Below are 22638 nucleotides of genomic sequence, written 5' to 3'. Positions count from 1 at the left end.
TTAGGGCCTGTTTCACAATGTATGGATAAATTGCCAAATAGCTATGCAAGACATAAATTATTCGAAAGATAAAAGTTCCGAATAAGATGCTTGGCATTTCATGACAAATAGCGCTATCTGACAGTCGTGAAATGCAAAAATACTGTTTATCCTACAAATAAGAAATAAATAGCTTATTCGGAACTTATCCGGACATTGTGAAACAGACCCTTATTGTCAAACAATTTACATAATTGCTACTTACATATCACGCCTGCCTAAAAGATACAAATTGGCTCTTAAACTTGCCTTACTCTAATGCGAAGTAAAGAACATTTATATCACATATAAAACAAAACATACAGAAAAATACAACACAACATCAAACAGTAATAGATTAGAATATTTATAAAAAAATATTTCTTATATTATGCAGACATGGCGGAAAGGACAATTTAAAATCGTCTATTTATTATTATTATTAATAATTGTCATACATTTATGTGTACTCTTTTCGTCGCTCTCTGTTCCTATGAACTGCTTGATTACCGAGAGTGTTCCGAATTAATTGTTTAAAAATGTGTTAATTGTTTTGCGTTTGTCGATTTAATACTAATCAAATCATTAGCCTCATTTCTTTTAGGCAAGCTACATGCTGAACGGAAACCAATCAAGTGTAAGCTTAGCGAAACAAACGGATTTACTGTCTTCAAAGATATATTATTAATATTTATTATTTATTATTTACCTCAGGTTTCCAATGCAAGGGCGAGGCTTCTTAAGAATGACCATGATTGTAATCCCATTAACTAAGACCGGAAACATGGTCACATATTTTAATCCTTATTTGAAAATCTTAATCTAAACCCTATATTATATCCGTTAGTCGTGTGGGCAAAACGTTTCGGAGTATAAAGTTTTAGTACATAATTTTAAATATTCCTTAATTATATGTTAACAAATTCTATTCATACATGGATATGGCGTGAGGAGATTTCTAATAATACGTATTAAAATAAGGAATTGATCTATGTAAGTATGCATACGCAAGTTTTAATGCATTTTTTATCTGATTGTGCGACATTTTTGACAGTTAAACCTCTGAATATGCAGCAGCAAGAATGCTAAAAATAACGTCGTTGCTTGTTTAAAAATAACTTAATACGTTTACATAACATTTCACAACGTTGATCATTAGCAAAAAAGTAATTTTAATTAAAAAAAGAGTTTATGTTTAAAAAATATCTCTGATAAAATATAATTTAGTAAAATATGCATTGTTGAACGCCGGATTCCGGACGTTCAGCTAAAGAAATGAGAGTGGCTCTAGTAGTCTGCTCTACGTTTATTATTTTATCTTGTGCGCTGTAAAATATGTCAAACTTCATACAGACAAAACCCTTGAAATGAGATTAAAGTTTGCTTGACATGACATTAATCATATCATAACTACATTTTGTGAAAATTCAAAAATCTTTGGCTCTAAAAAATTATTTCTTCTTAAGAGAAGGGACATGTCTTAAACCCAAAATCGACGACATTCAATCACACATTATTACAGGCTGATCGCCTGCTCAATAAAACACGCACATATTGGGTTAAAGCACCAATGGTTCATTAATACTTCAGATATTTTGTGAAATCAAATATGGCTTGAATTGTGATTATAGGTAACTGGATTAAAGTATAAGCTGTTGTAAGAATGTTACTGGCTTATATACAAAATTATTTTACAATTTTATTATTTTGTAAAATGATCCAAACATGCACTTAAGTAACACAATTTAAAACATATTAATTATTAACAATTATACATTAAGTAAACTTTAAACGTATCACTTACATTTATGTAATTAATTTGACCGATCCAAATATAACAATTTAGTTGTAATTTCTCTAAAGGTTATATTTAACTTCCGTAAAACGAATATTTTATTGCGTGTAAAACCTAAGGTATTTGCTTTTTTAAATAATAATAAGACCTATGTCGTAGCCTGTAGAGCTAGTTTAGACTGCACGTGCGTTCTTTGACACACGCGGGCGTTATTTATACGCATAACCTATATTTTTGTTTAGTTCATTCCGGACTATCATATCGTGAAGACGTTGAGTACATAAAAAGATAACAGTCGAAATTTAAAAATATAAAAATAATAAATAAAATTATCCCGAAAACTGGCTGAAAATTAAAAAAAATTGGCGATTTGGTGTTTTTTGTTTTAATGACGGTTAAGAAAAAACAATAAAATTGTTATTGTTACGAATTACGATTAGATAAAATGGTGTCAAAGATACACACATTAACACGTTTTTGAGTTGTTAATTTTTACTAGTAAATTACAATGTCGGAAAATAATTCTCACAGTGATAGACTAAAAGAAAGTTTGAATTTAAAAAGAAATGTTGATAATGATCGCTCCAGTGATGTCGAGAGAAGTTCAGAAAAATTAAACGAAGTTTGTTTCGAAGATGCATTCGAGTTGACTGGTATGTTCCCATTTACTATCTCTACATCTATAATAACCGAAATTAATGTTATGCTTTCCAGTTTAATCTTAATATATACGACATAACATATATTTCATACTTACGCAAAATTAAATATTGCTTAGTATGAAATATATATGTTCAAGAATTTGTGCTAGTAGAGTATTTATTCCATATGCATACGGGTGATTAATGCGATGCAAGCACTTTTCTGCCGATTATATTTTTTGTTGTTAGCCAACTTTTTAATTAATATTTTTATTGATTTCTGTAAACTAGGTTGAGTTTCACTTAGTGTTTTTTTAAATACGTTATATATTTAATAAAAAAACTGACTTATTCTAAAATATAAAAACAACATGCTTTAGGTAAAAAATATTTAACATTTACTTTTTCATTAGCTACTCTTATCTTATATGTTAATTTTATGTACCGTTTTTGTGATATACTAAATGTATAGGTTCCTAAGGCTTAAAGTCACTTTTAGTTATTTAGACAACATGACGATATTACTACAGAGTAATAAAATTACGAATCCATTAAGTACTTCATTACCACAATATATATACACATAATATTACTTTTTATTTATTTAATAACACTGTTATGATATTTCTGGACTTGTGATTTTGTTAGAAGAATAAAGTATGTAGTGTTTAACAAAAGTAAAGAGAAAGAAAGAGGGTTTATTGAAAAGTAGTGTTGCCAGCATAAATTATATTACATTGTCTATTACAGACTATTGCCAACACACAACTATCAATTGTTTTATCCGCTGAATAATGCATACTTTTTTGTACGTATAAATTATAAAATCGTTTTCATATGGTTTCCAGGTCACGGCAAGTTCAATCACCTGGTACTGCTAACATGTGGTCTGATCATGCTAAACGTGTCTATGGAGTCTGTCGGTATGAGCTACGTCATTACAGCTGCAGAATGTGAGCTGGAGCTGACAAGTGAGCACAAGGGGCTGGTGAATGCTGCGGCTTTCATTGGTAAGATTTTATGATTTTATTATTAAAAAAAAATATAATTTCTCTAAATATTTTTAAATAAATATATGTTACCCCCATACTCGTCTCTCAATAGGACCGTTGTGCGTAGAGCATGCACGATATTGAAGATAGCTAACAACTTGTACGAGAAGTTTTTAAAAGGCCGTCAACGCAACCGCGAGCTATCTGGTATTGAGTGTCCATTAACGGGGGCGTCCGTTAAATCCCTGTTTTATAAAAAAATGTTTTGTTCTTAAAAAATACCTTACCATTTCTGACAGATACAATTCAATCTGTCTCGTTAATTTCCTCATCTCTCTCTCAAAAATTAATTTCTGTCACTTCCACTTCTTTTGTATATCTTTAAACCATATTGGAATAGGCTAAATAATTTTAGTTGCTAATAGTATAATACTGGAAAGGAAAATACTTATGAGCCTTGTCTCATTTATAGATTACATACATCAGAATAACAGTAATTGCCTATATTAAAAAAAAATATGCCTATATATTTTTTTTCTTTCTTTTATTTCATAAATATTTCATCTTTTACATTTTAATTATGAGTGTTTTAAAACAATCAGAACGAAGCATTGAGTAGCTAATTAATTAATTTTAGAGAGAAGATGATTCTATTATAAGTTAGGGAGCCACAGAAACGTCAGCTTTCATTAATAAATATACGTACAGGGTGAAATTATATCTACACAGATGTAGTAATGGGCACATCGTCTCATCGAAGAAAGTTAACAACTACATTACTCGAAGTAGGTTTCATATTGAAGAGTTCGCCGAAACTCGATCAAGTCGTCACATTTATTTTCTTAAAGAGTTACTATAGTAAATACTTAGCATAGTTTACTTTGTTGACCTTCAAGACTTCTCCAACTTGATGTATTCAGTAGGTTTATACAGCCCTTAATGCGTTGAATTTGTAGGCTTTCGTATGCTTAAGGTCACAAAATGCTTGCCCATAAGGAATACAAGAGCAGGGAGATAGAAGTAGTAGCAGTGGACCCGTTCCGAATACGCCTGCAAAGAATTTTGGTAGATGATTTGTTATCACTGCCACTTCATAAACAATTTAGCGAAGCTAATCTCAAGAATTTAGCAATTGTTTTTACTGATTACATAAACGCACAAGTGACAATTTGGTTGATGATGTAAGGCAATCTGTAATTGATTCTAATTAAAAAAAATAGGATGTTTTTTTATTGTTATCTTTATGAAGTAATTAAAAGGTTGTTGTATCACTGCCACTGGATTTATCGTTCGATGACATGTTTTTTATAGCATATAGTGACCCGCCTAATAGTAGCCGGGTAATTGCTGGCAGTTAAAGGTTCGCAATAGATGGACAGAACTACAAAAACTAATGAACCTTTGTATTGTTAAAGAAAATATCATCTACTATGTGATGAATATTGGTATAAACTTATAAACTCACTAACGATGTAAATATTTGCATTTGCCGCGTTCTGTGTGGACGCGCCGACGACTAGTTATTATTAAATTAATATTACGGTCTAGCCTAACTTAAGACTAAGAAGTAATTTATCAAAAATGATTTTGAACGTAAGAAATTGTCTAATAACATAACATTACAGTATCTGTTAAGGGCAAAACAAAACACTTCTCGTGTTCTATTTTTCCACTTACCACTGTTTAGCACTAACGTGTACTCTCTAAATTCACTAATTCGAATCATTTGGTCCTTTTCAATCTCATTAGGCCTGTGGTGTCAAAAATTTGACGTATTCTGTTTCACGTGTTGGTGAAGCCTTTGATCGTGGGCTTTAGATCACTTTTTGATTAATCTAGTGACGGTCTCTACATTAAGTTCCCGATAGAGATCTTCATTGCGATTGTACCAGGAAGCAATCGAGGGAATCGACTAGGTTAAGCTTAATTATAATTCTATAAATAGATCAACCTTTGTCGAAAACCATATCACACAATATTTTAAAAATACCAAACTGGTTTGTTCGTAAATGAATGCAAGACCAATGACATTCCTGAACCCGTGTTTAATGTCTGATTAATATTGTGTAACTTTCGATTGCAGTTAGGCCGTTGAACTTTCATACAGGTTAAAGATACAATGAAGTGCCATAGTTCACACATCTTCGTGCCCGCGTAACTGTTCCCATAACAAAGATTGTGATTGTGTTTTTTAGTATTAAACTCGTACTCAAACTAACTTTATTCACATAGTAAATAAGAACACTTATGAACGAATAATATTCTTTTGCACTGGATCAATCCCAAGGATTAGTATTTGAATTTTGAACGATTCATGTATGCACGTACAAATATGCCCCTTTGCTACGCAATGGTTATTATTACCAGGGGGAAACTTCTCACGTAAAAAATAACAATAAAATTTCGTCGGCTGTTTCTTTTATAGTAAACTTCTTGGGGTGAATTTACGGCCGTGGGTCCCTGCATGTTACACCACGATGTATTCAAAAAGTTGTTAAGTTACAGATCAGGGGATCAGACTAGGGGAAGGTGATTAAATTTTTAAAGCCAAGGTGTCTTTATAGCGCGGGAGACTATTTAGACCATAAGTTTTGACAACAATTATAAATAACTTACTATGTATATGACAATTGCATGCCTATTTTTATATGGCTGATTTTATAATTACGATTATTACTATTATTACAAATGAAATCTTAGATGTAAGGGACGCTTGACACTCGTCTTTAACTATTCTGTTGATCAAGTTTTCAACAGAATTCAACAAATGTTGGTAGCGCTTAAAAGCGAACTGTGACACGTTAATGCCACTTTAATATATATATATATATATATATATATATATATATATATATATATATATATATATATATATATATATATATATATATATCTATGTGTGTGTGTGTGTGTAATTAAGCACCATAATAGCAACCGCAGTTGACTAAGTGAAGTGGATGTTTTTCTGTGTGCGCATTTAACACTCGGTCGTTTATTTATTTATTTATGAAGTTTACGACATCGTACAAATACATACTAAATCTACTGATTATTTTACAAAATCTTCCATCTAAAATGTATGACAAATAGAGTAAACATAGTTTTTACAAAAAATAGATATTAAAAGTCGTTAACGTAAATATCGTGCCTTAGATGCCTCTACTATGTAAAACAACTTTTTTATCTTGTCTCTACCACGATTCTTTCGAGAAGATTCGAAGCCATTAATAACAAAAATATATAATAACGATAATAATGACAGTAAATTCTATTACAATTATTAATGAAATTCTAATTGTAATCCGGTAAAAATTTGTTAATTAATTTACAAAGTTTAAGTTTTTTTAATTTTATTTAGAAATTCTCTCTTTATCTAACTTTATTTAACTAATTTCTATAAAGTTGCATATAGAACATAATTTTTCGAAAAATAAGGTTCTAAAGAAGTTTCACTTCTTACGTGTGTACACTAGCACACGCACACATTTTTTATAGGATAGTATCACTTAACAACACCCATAGACACTCAATGCTAGAGCGTTAGCGAGTGCGTGCCGGCCTTTTAAGAATTGAGAAGCTCTTTTCTAGAAGGACTGTGGTTTGGGTGGGTGGCTGGTACCTCATAGTGGTGGCCCACGGAAACTGCTTTAACTGAACTTAAATCTTCATGAGTGGATACGTAAAATAGTAATTGAATGCTTTTCATAGGTATTATAAGCACATCATTTCTATGGGGATACCTGGGTGATAGATTTGGCCGACGGGCGGTGATGCTGCCATCAATGGTAGCGTCTGCCGCTCTATCTATTACCTCATCGTTCTCAACTAATGTGTGGATGCTACTCATTTTGCGGATACTTACGGGCTGTTTGTGAGTATGAATTGTAATATCATTGTGGTAGTATCGTTTGGAGAGAAATGTTATTTTTCGTATGATGTTTTCGTACAGCAGAACTTTAAATAAAAACTAACGCAATGTACACTGTGTGCGAATATCTTTTGTTTTTAGTTTATTGGTTCAATATATTTGAGCATATGAATTAAATGCGTAGCGTATATTGGTATTAAATTAAAAAAAAACTTATTTTCAAATGATGATAGAGTAAAATGTAGGTGTTATTATGTTTGCAATAAGTATTAATAGTTTTCTATTTGTACTTCTACTATAGTATTTTAAATATCCTTCCTTAAGTATTTAAACAAGTAAGTATTTATGTTTATCTTTTTTTTTCTATTTTTAATATTCTTCTTTTTCCCTTTCTTAATTTTCCAAATTGTTTATGTTTATTCTCAGGGTGTCTGCGTCAAGTGCGACGGTGTATGCCTATCTTGGTGAAATGCACACCGGATCCCGAAGGGCGGCAGCTATAGCTTGGGGATCAGCCTTCATATCCTTCTCATTTATGATTCTACCAGGTACATTTATTTTTACTATTTGTGAGACGATATTTTTGTATCGGTAAGATTTGATTAGCCGGCTTGGTAAACAGTATTGAAAATATTATCGATAGAACATCATATTAACTGAATCACAAACCATAATTTAATAGTAGCATATAAAGTGTACTTCCTTCCTGTCTTCGGTTTAGTACATGTTATAATAATGATATTTCAGTCCTTAAACAACATGTATACTTAAAACTTAAAGCAAACTACAAAAAAACTAAAACTTAACAGAAACTTAAAACACATTAAGAGCGTGATGTACAAAATATATGTAGGTAGATGTTAAATAAAGTTTTTAGAACTTATTAATTACAGTTGAACCAAATAGTTGTAGTTTTTTTTTCATTGGTGTATTTTATATATTTATTAATATGAAGCAATCATTTATACATTAATATGTAATTCATTTAAATGCTATTTTTTATTGTTAACAGCTTGCAGTTTGATTGTTAGCTAACTAAGCTTCTTAATGAGTCGTAAATTTGTTGTATGATATAAAAACAGCTGTGATGCGCATAAAGGTTAAAATAACATTTTCCTAATGGAGATCATAACACGGTTGATATGTTATTGCAATTTAGATTCCGTTATCTATGGGTCAATATGAACGCTAGTACGAAGATTTGGTACGAGCAATGTCAATGCGCTCTGAAACTGTGTTATAACCTAGTTCTACTTATTAAAGTTTACCACATCATATATAATGCTATATCAACAGTATATGTATACTATATTTTCTAAAATACATGACAATTGTGTTAAGTGATATTACAAAACATTAAGAAAATATAACAATTACAATTTAAGATTTTACGAGAATTTTTTTGACCCAGATAGCGGATTAGGTATCAGATAGGAACAAATGCTTTTTTTTAAATTGATCATTACCGAATATATCAAGCTCTGGATTTATTATATACATTATATTCTAGTTAAATTAAATATTAGTACTTAAAAAATGGTAATCTAAATCTTCTAAAACTGATTTTAAGCTTGTAATCTGGAACTACTTGGAATTAAGATTGTTATAATGTTGGTTGACTTTAGTCTAACCGCGGCAAACCGTTGCTTGCGAGACGTGTATATTAATAATAATAATAATAATAAATTCAATTTACAAGAAACGCCTTAATTGTTCTCAAAAGATCGAGGTGTTTGATCACTAAGGTGGTGTATAGTATATTTGTTTAACGAATTGAACACAATGTACTCTAAAATTAGTTAACCCACTTAGATATTAGGCAGTGGATGACTTTAGGTTCATTGTTAACTCTGATACTAAATTAAGACCTAGACAAACAGATAAATGAGAATTAAATTGCTCTAATCAGTTATCAGTCAAGTAATGATATTAACGCCTGCACGTGAATGCAGTTAGTGATAAAGGTGACGTAAAACATTAAATGTTTAAAACTAATTACTTTTTAATTACTTTATTGTCAAAAAGGAAGCCCAAAAATCATTCTTCTTTCTTATTTTATAATTAAATATTTTGACTGCTTTTATTCATAAAGTAATGATTTTATACATGATACAGGTTGATAAGCACATAAAAGTGTATTTTTATATACAACAGGTGGCAACAAGGTGTACTAGTAGGCACTGCCAGATTTTTTATTGACAGTTTCATATGTAGCAGAAAATGACACGTTGATTGACACTTTAAGCCATAAATAATAAAATTAAATATATGTTCTAGGTCTTGCCTGGATCATAATTCCAGGACAATGGTCCTGGTCGATCGGTGGCTTCAGGATAGTACCGTGGCGAGCCTTCATATGGTCATGGTGTGCCCCTGGTCTCATAGCCTCGGTGTTTCTGTTCTGGCTGCCAGAAAGTCCCAGATACCTATTGTCTGCCAAAGGTCCAGAGGCCGCATTACCAGTATTGGCGAAAATGTACGCATACAACGAGAATGCTGGAGAGGATAATTTTCCCGTAAGTTCAATGAGGTTCCTATATACTGCCTTAAATCTTTGAAACTACTCAACGGATTTTGATGCGGTTTTTTTAATAGATAGAGTGATTCAAGAGGAAGGTTTATATGTATAATAACATCCATTAAATAGTGGAGAAGTACTGTTATTTTTGAGGTTTCTAATGTGATGTCGTAAATAATTACATTTTTCCGGCTTACATTGCAAACGCAGGCTGAACCCTACGAGTTTTATAAAAACAATGTACTAAGTATTGTACACATTGAAAAGGTCTACAGAAAAGTCCATGATGGTATATGTCTATCTCTTATGGATAACCCACAATAACCTTTTTTTGTCATTTACTTTTTACGACAAATACTGGCTAATTTTCGAAGCGATTTTAACCGATACAGCATTAATCCTTAACCAAGAAGATAAACGAAGATACTCGAAAATAAACGAAAATAAACGAAGATAAACGAAAATACACGAAAATAAACGAAAGTAAACGAAAATACACGAAAATAAACGAAAGTAAACGAAAATACACGAAAATAAACGAAAATAAACGAAGATAAACGAAGATAAACGAAAATGTACGAAAATTAACGAAGGTAAACGAAAATATACGAAAATACACGAAAATAAATATAAATACACGAAAATAAACGAAGATACTCGAAAGTAATCGAAAAATAAAGATAAACGAAAATACACGAAAATAAACGAAAGTAAACGAAAATAAACGAAGATAAACGAAGGTAAACGAAAATAAACAAAAAATAAACGAAGATAAACGAAAATGCACGAAAATTAACGAACGTTAAATTTGAAAATGTTACAAACTACGAAATTTAAATACACCGTAATGAATGAGACATTTGAGCTGGAATTTGGGAAACTAATCCATCGGTATTCATATCCTTTCCACCGATACAAATACGTAAATAATTTTCCAAGTTATGCGTTGATTGACTCTCATCAATAAAGAGAACTGTTCGCATTTATAATTAATTCCAAACGCACAAATCAATATTTTTGCGAACTTTCTGAGCTGCGGAAAATGTCTTCACTAAATATTATAAAACAAAGTCGCTTTCTCTGTCCCTATGTCCCTTTGTATGCTTAAATCTTTGAAACTACGCAACGGATTTTGACGCGGTTTTTTTTAATAGATAGTGTAATTCAAGAGGAAGGTTTATATGTATAATGACATCCATTAAATAGTGGAGAAGTACTGTTATTTTTGAGGTTTCTCATGTGATGTCGTAAATAATTAAATTTTTTCCGCTTACATTGCAAACGCAGGCTGAACCCTACGAGTTTTATCTGTAGGAACTTCGATCCAATTTGAGTTTGACTGGTCCCGGCTACGGTTTACCTTATGCTTCAAATGTACGAGCTTATTGTGGTTATAGAGAGCGCTCTCGTAGCCAAAGGCAGCGGGACATTTCCCGCAACGGAACGGACGCTCACCGCTGTGCATGCGCAAGTGGCCTTCTAGACTTTTCTTTGTAGTATAACTTATAAGCCTTCCCGCCCATATCACACACGTGATTCCGTGACGTCACATGTTGCGCATGAATCGCTCGACGGTGGGACGCAGCACGGCACGGGACGAACGGTTCGATTGACACACATTTATTTGATAGAAATTCGATAAAATCTGTTTATTGATTTCGGATTTCAATTTTTTTTTTTTTTTTTTTTTTTTCTATATACATGTGTCTTCACTGAGACATCATGGAACATTACGATCTAGACTTACTTAAGACTAATAAGTAATTTAAGTCTAACCTAATTTACTAAAAAGGATTATTATATAAGTGAGTGTCCAATAACACTACTTACAGTCTCTATTAAAGGGAAGAAGACACTCTGTTCTTGTGTTCTATGTTGCAGACACTCTTTAGCACTTGATATTTACGTACATTATCACTAAATCACTAGTTCAAATGGTTTTGTCCTTTTCAGTCTTCTCACTAAGTCCGTGGTGTCAAGGAGTTGGATAGCCTCGACATTCACGTGATGGTGGAGCCTATGTTCGTGTGCTCCAGCAGTCTTTTTTATTACTGTAGCGACGTCCTCTACATTAAGGTCCCGGTGGAGGTCGTAATTGCGAATGTACCAGGGAGCATTGACTATTCCCCTGAGCACTTTGTTTTGGAAACGTTGGATCACTTGGATGTTATTATTACTGGTACAGCCCCACAGCTGGCAACCATAAGTCCATACAGGTGTCAGGACTTGTTTGTATATCAATAATTTATTTTGTACTGATAAGGTGGAATGCCTTCCGAGCAACCAGTACAATTTAGTGTAACGGAGATCCAACTCTTCGCGCTTCTTTTTAACATGGACCTTCCATCGTAGTTTAGTGTCCAGCGTCATACCTAGGTACTTAGCTGAATTTTCGAACGGAACTTTGTCGTTATCAATGTATACTGGCTGGTAATTTGATGTCTTGTTGGAAAAGTTAATGTGAACTGATTTTATTTATTTATTTATTTATTTATTTGGTGCACAAAACACATTATAATCTTTACAAAAATAAACTTAAAACTAATAGTTATGAACAGGATTCTAATGTAAAACCATGTGCACACTGCAAAATTAATGTTACATCAATAAAAGGCTCATAACTAACAAAGGTAACATAGTAAAAAAAAAAAACAATAATAATAATAATAATAAGTTCCTCGACACCAATTTAACGTAACGTTAACCAAGACCACAAGGGTCAGCACTTAACCTACGATGGAGGATGTCTTTAACGACACTAATGAATTTATTGATGTTACGACAGAATATGTCCACAAGTAAGTGGTTGCTCTTTGCCATCTCGTTATATTGACGAGCCATCCTGGTCAAAGGGTTGTAAAAAGAGATGTTATTCTTATAAGTTTGAAGGGAAAATAAATTGACTTCGTTAGCTCTACGGGCACTAAATCTAATGTTAAGGCTAATGTGAGCTAGTAGTTCGGGAGAGTCTATAATGGAGTGGGTGATTTTGTAAAGGTAAACTAAGTCGAAGACTATGCGTCTGGATTCTAATGGTTGAACTTTAAATTTCAGGAGTCTATCGCAATAATTTAAGTTAGACCGGCCAGGTTTTATACGATAACATAAAATTCTGAGAAATTTCCTCTGAATTCGTTCAATATCGTCAATGTGCACCTTATAATTCGGCGACCATATAGGACTACCGTATTCTAATATACTTCTTACGAGGCTGAAGTATAAGTACAAGGTGCTACGAGGATTTTTAAAACCTTTTGTGGATCTAAGAATAAAACCCAGTAGATGGTTTGCTTTAGACGTGATGTGACTATAGTGGGCACGGAATGAAAGCTTGTCATCGAACAGGATACCTAGGTCTTTTGCAACATCTGATCTGTTAACTAATTGACCATCTATGACGTAGTTCCATACGATTTTGTTTCGTTTATTAGTAAACGAAATGACAAAACACTTGTCTATATTTAAATACATGTAGTTAGTCTTGCACCATTGTGACACGGTATTGATATCACGCTGTAACGTTAAGCAGTCATCTAAATTAGTAATAGAAGTAAATATTTTTAAGTCATCTGCATATAAGAGACAATTGCAGGACAGTTGTTGAATAAGGTCATTAATAAAAACTACGAAGAATAATGGCCCTAAGTGGGAACCCTGAGGTACTCCCGATGTAACTGCGATAGGTGCAGAGATGAAGCCCTTTAACGCAACCAACTGAGTTCTAGAGTCTAGGTATGAGCAGATCCATCTATATAAACTGCCGTGGATACCATGTGACGCTAACTTATGACAGAGCAGATGGTGATTTACTTTGTCAAAAACCTTAGAGAAGTCAGTGTAAACAGAGTCAACTTGGCCACCTGTGGCAAACACTTGACAGAGATAGTTTTTGTATTCCAGAAGGTTAGTGACCGTAGACCTGTTTCTAACAAAACCATGTTGCTTGTCTGAAAGAACAGGCTTAAAATGACTGAACAGATGAGTATACATCACTGACTCAAATAATTTAGCAGCGCAAGATAAAATACTTATCGGTCTATAGTTTTTACAATTGGACTTATCACCACTTTTATAAATAGGTATTATGTGGGCAGTTTTCCAGCGCTTAGGAAACACACCACTAGTTAACGATTTATTAAAGAGAACACATAATGGAATGGACAACTCCTTTCCGCAACTTTTTATGAAAATAGGAGGCAGAAGGTCAGGACCTGCCCCTTTGTTAATATCCAAACTATCTATTTTACGTTTGATATCTGTTACCGTAATAGAAAAGCCAGATAATATATTAAAATACGTGTTATTAACAGCACCAGATTGGTCAGTGTATATAGTTTTATTAGTTTTATCGTCAAAAACTGAACCAAAGTATCGCGAAAAAAGGTCACATATCCCCTGACCGTCTGTCTCAGAAGTATTTTCAAGTGTCATGGTGTGAGGCACTGAAATATGGCCTTTACGATTATTCACAAATCTCCAAAATGATTTTATGTCCTTGACCAACGAGTCCTCGATGGATGCGATATACTTGTCGTAACAAATCTTGGTAAGAAATTTGCATCTCTCCCTCAGCAAAGAGAAAACGTCGTAATCGCGGGGATTCCCAAACCTCTTAAACCGTTTATGATATAAGTTTTTTTCTTTATTACATTTAATTAAGGATTTGCTGTACCAGACTGGATAAGATGAGAATTTGCTACAACACCTTGGTGTATTTCTTGATATTATTTCAAATAAAAGCTCATAAAAAGCTTCGGTGCACTCATCAATACAAGGGGACGATAAGATTTCGGACCAGTTCACAGACTGGAGTTCAGATTTAATGTTTACAAAATTACATTTAGCAAAATTAAGCCGTTTAATGTTAGCGCGTTGAAGCCCTTTAGAAATCTGAATCGGAGAAAGAGTAATCAAAATTGCGGGATGATTTTTATCTAACAAACTTAATGCAGGTGTTTCATTGACACTTATACAATCTATATTAGAAAGCACCAAATCCAACAAGCGAGCGTTTGCATTTGTGATAAAGTTATGCTGTTTTAGATTACACAGTGACATTAATTCATTTAGTAGAAGGAGCTTCTTACTCGGGTTAGGGGAAATTGACAGAGAGGGATTAATCGAATCAGAGTAATCAGGTGTGTTAAAATCACCAATTAATAAGAAATTATCCGAAGGGAAACGATTAAGAAGTAAATTTTGGCAATGGCTATAAAAGAGTTCAAGCTTGTTAATTCTAATATCAGGAGGCAAATAGCAAACACATAAATTTATGCGAGAAGTGTCACGTGCTTCAGGAATAAGAGTAACCCAGACATCCTCCATATCACTATCCCACGATGCTTGACGGATGACCTGGTATTTTTTATGGACGGCGAGTAAAACTCCACCTGATTTCGACTGATTTAGTCTTATCCGCCACTTCTTGGTCCACAAGCCAACAATATTTATAGCTCTTTGTAGTTTTACTACCGCTTCCTTTTCAGTAGCTGCCGTAGACATGATAGCAGTATCATCGGCAAAGGTCGCGATTATGTTATCTTCTAGTTCAGGGATATCGCACGTGTATAAGAGGTACAGGACCGGACCTAATACACTCCCTTGCGGCACCCCAGCTTTTATTTGTTTCAGTTCTGAATAATCATCTTCTTGTCGTACCCTAAACGTTCTTTGTGTTAAATATGACTCGAGGATATTTGAAAATTGACAAGGCAGTAGTTTCTTCAATTTGTAAACAAGTCCTCGGTGCCACACTTTGTCAAAAGCCTGAGCTACATCCAGAAAGACCGTGGAGCAGACTTTTTGTTCTTCTAGTGCTATTTCAATATTATTTGTAATTCTATGGACCTGCTCTATGGTAGAATGTTTATCTCTGAAACCGAATTGGTAATCCGGTATGAGCTGCTTTTTGGCAATAATGGGGTTAAGACGTTTGAGAAAGAGTTTCTCAAATAGTTTTGCTATAACAGGTAACAGTGAGATTGGCCGGTAAGATGTTACTTCGTGTGGTGGTTTTCCTGGCTTGGGAATCATTATAACTTCCGCAACTTTCCACATACTGGGAACATATTGAAGTCGAAATGTGGCATTAATTAAGGTTGTCATTTTAACTACGGCTTTACGGGGGAGATGCTGTAGTACCTCACCCGTAATTAAATCAAAACCTGGCGCCTTTTTCTTAGTTAAACATTTAATTTCTCTTATAACTTCTTTCGGTGTGACTAGACGGATGTTTAACTCTTCTAACGATGTTTCTTCGAAGTCAAGTGAATCTTCTTCATCGATTTGAAGTATATTTTCTAGGTGATCAGCAAACCTCCTAACTTTTTGTATGTTACTTGCAGCCCAATTCCCATTAGACTCTCGTAAGGGAGGAATATGTGTTGTAGGTTTTTTGATATTTCTTATCGCTTTCCAGATGGAGTAGTTGGTGGAACCATCAGATGTTAATTGGCTTAGGTATTTATTTATTGAGGTATCTTTATATATTTTTATCTCTCTCCTTAGTTGTTTAGTAAGATTATTCAGATGTTTTTTGTCTTCAGGACATCTTGTGGAATGCCACCTTTTTCTTTGAGCTCGTTTTGTCTGTATGAGATTTATAATCTCTTTTGGAAAGTAGTTGTTTTGTACCTTTTTCTTAAATTTAGGAGTATTGCTCCAAGCAGCTTGTTGGATGTTCTTTGTAAAGTTATTTACTTCAAATTCTAATTGTTCCTCAGTCTTTAAAGGTACTCTTAGGTCTATCATATTCTCAAGATAAATTTTGAAGCTGTCCCAGTCCGTATGCGGGTTTACGAGAGATGGATTCAGTTTTCGCTTTATAGGGTCTTCGCCAATTGTGAGTAAGATTGGTGAGTGATCTGAGTTCATATCATTGGCTTCCTCTATTTGGAGAACATTTGGTGATACTTCTCTAAATATGAAGAAATCTATAAGATCTGGTATTTTATTCTTGTCTGTTGGCCAGTAGGTAGGCTTTCCTGTCGAAATAGTATCACATCTCAAATCTTTCATAGCATTGAACAGTTCTTTTCCTTTAGTCGATATTAATCTTGATCCCCAGTAGGTATGTTTTGTATTGAAATCGCCTCCCAACACAAATCTATTTCCAAGACTTTCTAGTAGGCTTTTGTACTGATCATACTTAAGTGCATGTCTAGGTGGGCAGTAGATAGATGAAATTGTTAATGGACACTGTTTCATTGCTACGCTTACAGCCACAGCTTGAATATGCTCTTTTTCATATTTAAATGTCTCATGGTGTTTTAAACTGTCCTTTATTATAACTGTACTTCCCCCACTGGATTTATTACTGGGATGAAGGGCATGGTAGGCTTGATATCCTTTAAGTTGAATGTATGACTCCCTGGTAAAATGTGTTTCCGATACCAAGCAGATGTCAATGTTTTAATGTTTAAGAATAATATGAAGTTCTCTTTGGTGTTTTAATAACCCATTAGCATTCCATGCCATTATTTTTAAAGACATCATTGCTTCAGACGTTTAGAAGCTGCTATTATGGTGCCGCTTTCTAGTTTTTTAAGTCTTTCATCAAAAGATGTCAATAATGAAAGTATGGTGTTAATCTTTTCATCTATGCCTGTGTTAGCTTTCTCGTTTTGTTGTGTTGAGGATTTAGCCTTTGGTCCTTTAGTGACCTGAGCAAAAGAAACAGTCTTGGAAACTAGTTTTTCTGGTTTTACAGATTTGACCGGTTCTGTATTTGATTTTGATTTTAAGACGTTTCTCATTTTTTGCAGTTCTTTTGCAACTACACAGCCTCTATAGTTAGCTGGATGTGACTCACCACAGTGAACGCACTTCGGTTTCGCGTCTCGAGGCTTGTTACAGTCTACTGTGAGGTGCTTTGCAGTACATTTTACACACCTCGGCTCCTTGGAGCAGTATTTCTGTGTGTGCCCATAAGCCTGACACCTCTTGCATTGAGGAATCAATTTTGGTGATTTCAGTGGCTGTACATCAATTTTGCAGCCAAGTATCGATTTGATTTGATAAATGTTCTTTATGTTTTCCTCATGATGGAAAGAGAGAATGAACATGTTCAGCGGTTCCTTGTTTTTCCAGCTATATTTAACGGCTGCGTCTAAAATTTTAAATCCTTGGAGGATGAGGTCTTCAACTATCCTATCAGGCTTGCAAGAAGCATGCAGATTTTTTGCCATAACTCTTATTGGTCTGTTCTGCTTGTTTTCGTAAGAGAACCACGAGGCTTCTTCTTCTTTTAGATGTTTTGTGATACATCTATAGGTAGCTTCGCTATTGGTATTGATCTTCACCGATCCATTTCTGAGCATTTTTACTGTAAAGGAGTCTTTATTTAATTCTTTTTTCATTAAAGTGTCGTAAAATGATTGGTATTCAATCACATTTTCGACGATAATCGGGGGTGGAAGGGGTTCCTTTTTGGACTTTTGTTTGGCTACTTCACTACAAGTAACTTCTTTCAGGGGGGAAGGGGAGGTGTTTAGTTTCCTTTTCTTTCTGCTTTTTTGTCGCACCCATTCCGTTTCTTTAGCCAGTTCTTCTTCGTCCGTCTCATACTGGATAGGTTCAGCGGCTGCCGCATCCCTTTGTGTTAAGGGTTGATTTTGCTCGAGCTGAGCTATCCGTTCCTTTAGTTCATGGACAATAGTTTCCAGGTCTGAGCATCGGGCTCTTTCCTTTTTCAATTCAGCTATTAATAAGTGGGTTTTAATTTCACTGACAATTGGAGATGCCATGATAAATTTAAAATAATTAAAATTATAAAATCAAAAACCTTGCCTTAATTCATTACACAGTAACAATTAGGTCAACGATTCATCGTAGCGCGACCGCAGCGCTGCGTCAGCGCGTTGCACTTTTTCGATTACAATAATAAATACGCGTCGTTTCTAACCGAAATGGAAACTACGATTTAGAACGAGGATTTCAATTAACGCACTAGAAACACATCTGTATTTTGCGTATTTAAGGTAATTTTGTACATTTAATGTTAGTTAGTTTTACTTTTTAACAAATTCATTTATTGCTTGACTTCATTATTTTTTTTTTATCAAAATAATGCACTAAGTATTGTACACATTGACAAGGTCTACAGAAAAGTCCCTGATGGTATATGTTATCATAAGATCCTAGCTTCTTTCAGTACCGATACACCCTTTAAGATATGCTTATGTAGACTAAAACAGTATTCACCCTTATATGCATATGATTTTATTTTTAGGTAGAGAAAATTGTTACAAGCAGCATAGAATCGAGATCTGGTGGTTTCGTTGGAGCAGTGAGAAACATTTCCTTGCTTTTCAGACCACCACTGCTTAAATGTGTCTTCATATCACACATATCAATGTTCGCCGTGTTCATGCTGTAAGTGTTATCATGTATTCATATTAAATTGAAACTAAACAACTTGGTCTTAAAAAAAGACTAATTTTATTATTGTAATGTAAACGGATACATACCAGTAAAGATGATGCGTAAATAATTTAAATTATCTAAATAATAATGGAATTTACATTGTATATTCAGAGTCATGCTGAGCTATAGCGGGCTTTTTTATTGAGGAGAAGATCCGCAGCGCCTTAAGTTCTCATGTCATTTTCACACAATATATACGTTCCGTAACATATTTTCAGAAGTATCTGATTGTCCTCTTTGACATGTGTTATGTTTCAGAGTAAACATAACATAAAATTTTAGATAAACAATTTTAATTTTCATCGGTGAGGCTTTTTCCGAGTTGAAATCTTATCAAAATGGTTTAATTACCTCTTAATAAACCAACCTTGCGTAAGACTGTTAAAAACTAAATCATCTGAACAAGATAGACCATTGCTTTGTATTAACTAACTGTAACTAAATTTAAAAAGCCTACGGGTTTTAACCGCGACGTTTTTTCAGCTCAAGTGGTTTGTACGTGTGGGTACCAGATATCCTGAACAGCATGCTCAGTAATACGAGTGAGAAGAGCATAACTATTTGTGAAATTATACACAATAAGTTCCAAGCGACGAGAAATTCTTCAGTAAGTTTTATAATTTAATTGTTTATTCAATCTGTAAAGGGAAATTTTGTCAAATTAAAAAGTTCTTCGTCCACTTTCTTGATTCACATAGGTTTATGTGTCTCTTCTTATTATTATACATATATATCTTGTCAATTTAAGCAGGATGAGATGGGAGGGGAATTTTTTTACGTAAATGTACAGCGTTTTTGTCGAAGAAAAGGGAGCGAACTATTGAGACCGATTGAGAGAGAGTGAGAAAGGGCGAACGTAACATGAAGCAAATAGCCATGGAGCGAGAGTAGGGGGCAAGTGAGAAAGATAGAGAGAAAGAGTGAGATAGAGCGAACATCGCATCATGCACAGTGCCATGGAGCGAGAGGTGGTGGAGAGCTATAGTGAGAAAGATTGAAAGAGAGAGTAGGGGAGATCGAATTTAGAAGTTACATTTATTAGAACTTTAGATGGCAATACTGTCGTACATAATCGCATAACATCTTGTGTGTAAACTCAGATTTTTTACTTATTTATATTATCATTAGCACGTATACAGTGTGTAATAGATAGTGTGAATATAGATATACAAATACATGAAGTGATCCTATATATACTGGTACATTTACATTTCTAGTTGGAAGTAAGCCATGGAGTATGCAAGGCCCACGTAACGACAACTGTCTTCTCTATATCAATGGGTATGGGTGCAGTGTTTGCTGTCACCTACCTGGCTATAGGACTCTTCATCACTAGGGTTGGCAGAAAGACATTCTATTGTAAGTGTAATATTTTATTGGTTTAATTTTTATATTGTTCAATGAAATAAAAAAAAACATATATAAAGATTGGATACTTTTGTCCGATGTCTTCAACAAAAAGCATTTTTAGGGAAATCTTTAGCTAAAAATAAATAAACTAGGAGTAGTTAGCATAATCAATCCTAAGGTTCGAACCCTCTTTAATAATTCATTGAGGTTTAGTATTTAAAAAGTGTGTCGAACTCAGAAGATGGACTGACATTTTCCGACTTCTCACCCCACCTTCTAAATGTCTGTTAGGTTGCATAATGTTCGTGTGCGGACTCGCCACTATCGGTGCAGCGTTTGTACCACAAGGTGGCGCTGCAACGGCGCTCCTAATTCTGGCTCTGTGCGCCGGATGCGCTGCTTCTATCCTCGCCGCAATTGCTGTAGACGTATTCCCCACATGTTTGAGGTATGTAGAGCATAGGCCGCTACACAAAGTAGCCTGCATTTATCTACTTCCATATCTCTATTCGAAATTATTCTACCTGTTACAAAAACGTTTCGATATTTTATGTAATGCATATTTAAATCATTCGAATCATTTTCTTTCATGAGGATAGTCTTGCCATTTTATGACACTGATTTATTGTGTGTTAAATTAAGTACTTATAAAAAATACTCTTGTGTGTTACAAGTATTAATGTCTATGGTTGGTATTATTTTTAGAGCGATGGCTATGTGCGTTATGTACATGGTGGGTCGGACAGGAGCGGCGGTGGGTTCGAATATCCTCGGAGCCACGCTGGACAGGCACTGCCAACTTGCCTTCAGCGTATTTGGCGTTTTCACTGCTGGTAAATCAAAACTTGTTTATATTTCAATTATGAGCATTTCATATTACAAGAAATGTGTAATTGAATAATTATTTTTATAAATAAAAAATATTGTTACTTTTTCAGGTTCAGTGATACTTATAATATTTTGGCCGAAACCAGAGAAGATCCGGGATGAAATGGAACGCAAAGGATTAAATTACTAAGTTTAGACTAATTGAGACTTTTGTGAATTGATTTTAAGACACTGCATTTGTAAGATGTGCAAAGAATGTAAATTTTATCTAAATAACTACTAAGAAACTACTAATTTGTATTGAAAAAATATGTTTGTATGTACCATACCATTTATCAGGTTATTATATAAATCCAGGCTACGATCAAATTGAAGTGGTTGAAACTGTGGGACACATCTATGGTATAATTTTAATTACTACTACTACTACCATATTTATAAATATCAGTGAGAGACTGAAATTTAGCCATAATGTTGCTATTTAGCATAATACTGTGTAATTAAATATATTTTCTTACATTTTTTTTATTATTTCATTTCTCTTGTTGTCACTGCCATCTAGCGGACTAGAACTGCAACCTGTGTAAACTTCATTCTGTTACAAGTCATTGTACTTACGAGAAAATCCAACAGGTGTCAGCAGTAATCATAAAACCTCTTCAGTTTTCATACATCTATAATATCTACGAGTAATACAATGTATCCAAATAGTATGTTATACTAAAATGTTATTTATTTGCCTCTTCAATTCTTTATTGCCTCACTAGCCATAAAGTATAGGCACCAGGTTAGTAAAATAAATTTATATGAAGAAAATTTGATACATTATTCTATTCAATTGTAAATATATACCTAATTATTTTTGATAGTGTAACACAACTATTTTTTTGGTATATCTCCAAATTCATATTTGCATGTACATAAAACTCGAAGGTTTAAGAATAAATTATGCTTTAATTACGAAAACTGTAAGGACTTTGAAGGGCATATTCACTATAGTAGATTGTAGTAGAATTGTTTATTAAATAAATAAACAATTCTAATTCCTTCGATCAATGCTTTGTATGGTGTGAGGAAAGTTTAATACATATAACAATAGTACCTAATAGTAGTTATAAAGAGGCCCAGGTATTATAATTATAATAAAAAATAGGATAAAATGTTAGGGTCGGTGACGTTAAATCTCACCCTTTACCTTGTTAAGA

General features: G+C 33.6%; 1 protein-coding gene across 1 annotated transcript; it reads left to right on the top strand.

Annotated features, from left to right (window-relative positions):
• The first annotated feature begins 2069 nt into the window (after positions 1–2069).
• LOC110992082 (synaptic vesicle glycoprotein 2C) lies at positions 2070–21952 on the top strand. The gene is made up of 11 exons (XM_022257749.2): positions 2070–2466; positions 3303–3464; positions 7155–7317; positions 7741–7862; positions 9592–9830; positions 19062–19204; positions 19739–19862; positions 20473–20614; positions 20897–21053; positions 21311–21438; positions 21544–21952. The coding sequence occupies exons 1-11, from the start codon at positions 2322–2324 to the stop codon at positions 21621–21623; spliced, it is 1605 nt and encodes a 534-aa protein (XP_022113441.1). The 5' UTR covers positions 2070–2321; the 3' UTR covers positions 21624–21952.
• Positions 21953–22638: the final 686 nt, after the last annotated feature.

Source organism: Pieris rapae, chromosome 8 (assembly GCF_905147795.1).
Source record: "Pieris rapae chromosome 8, ilPieRapa1.1, whole genome shotgun sequence".
Taxonomy (NCBI): Eukaryota; Metazoa; Arthropoda; class Insecta; order Lepidoptera; family Pieridae; genus Pieris; species Pieris rapae.
The sequence above is the reverse complement of the archived record's forward strand: the minus strand, read 5'-3'. Positions and strand labels throughout refer to the sequence as shown.

Bases quoted from the DNA above. Each gene is read 5' to 3' on its own strand.
- LOC110992082 (XM_022257749.2), top strand. From the start codon at position 2,322: ATGTCGGAAAATAATTCTCACAGTGATAGACTAAAAGAAAGTTTGAAT. The intron at 20,615-20,896 runs GTAAGTGTAATA...AATGTCTGTTAG, and splicing joins TGGCAGAAAGACATTCTATT to GTTGCATAATGTTCGTGTGC. The intron at 21,439-21,543 runs GTAAATCAAAAC...TTACTTTTTCAG, and splicing joins ATTTGGCGTTTTCACTGCTG to GTTCAGTGATACTTATAATA.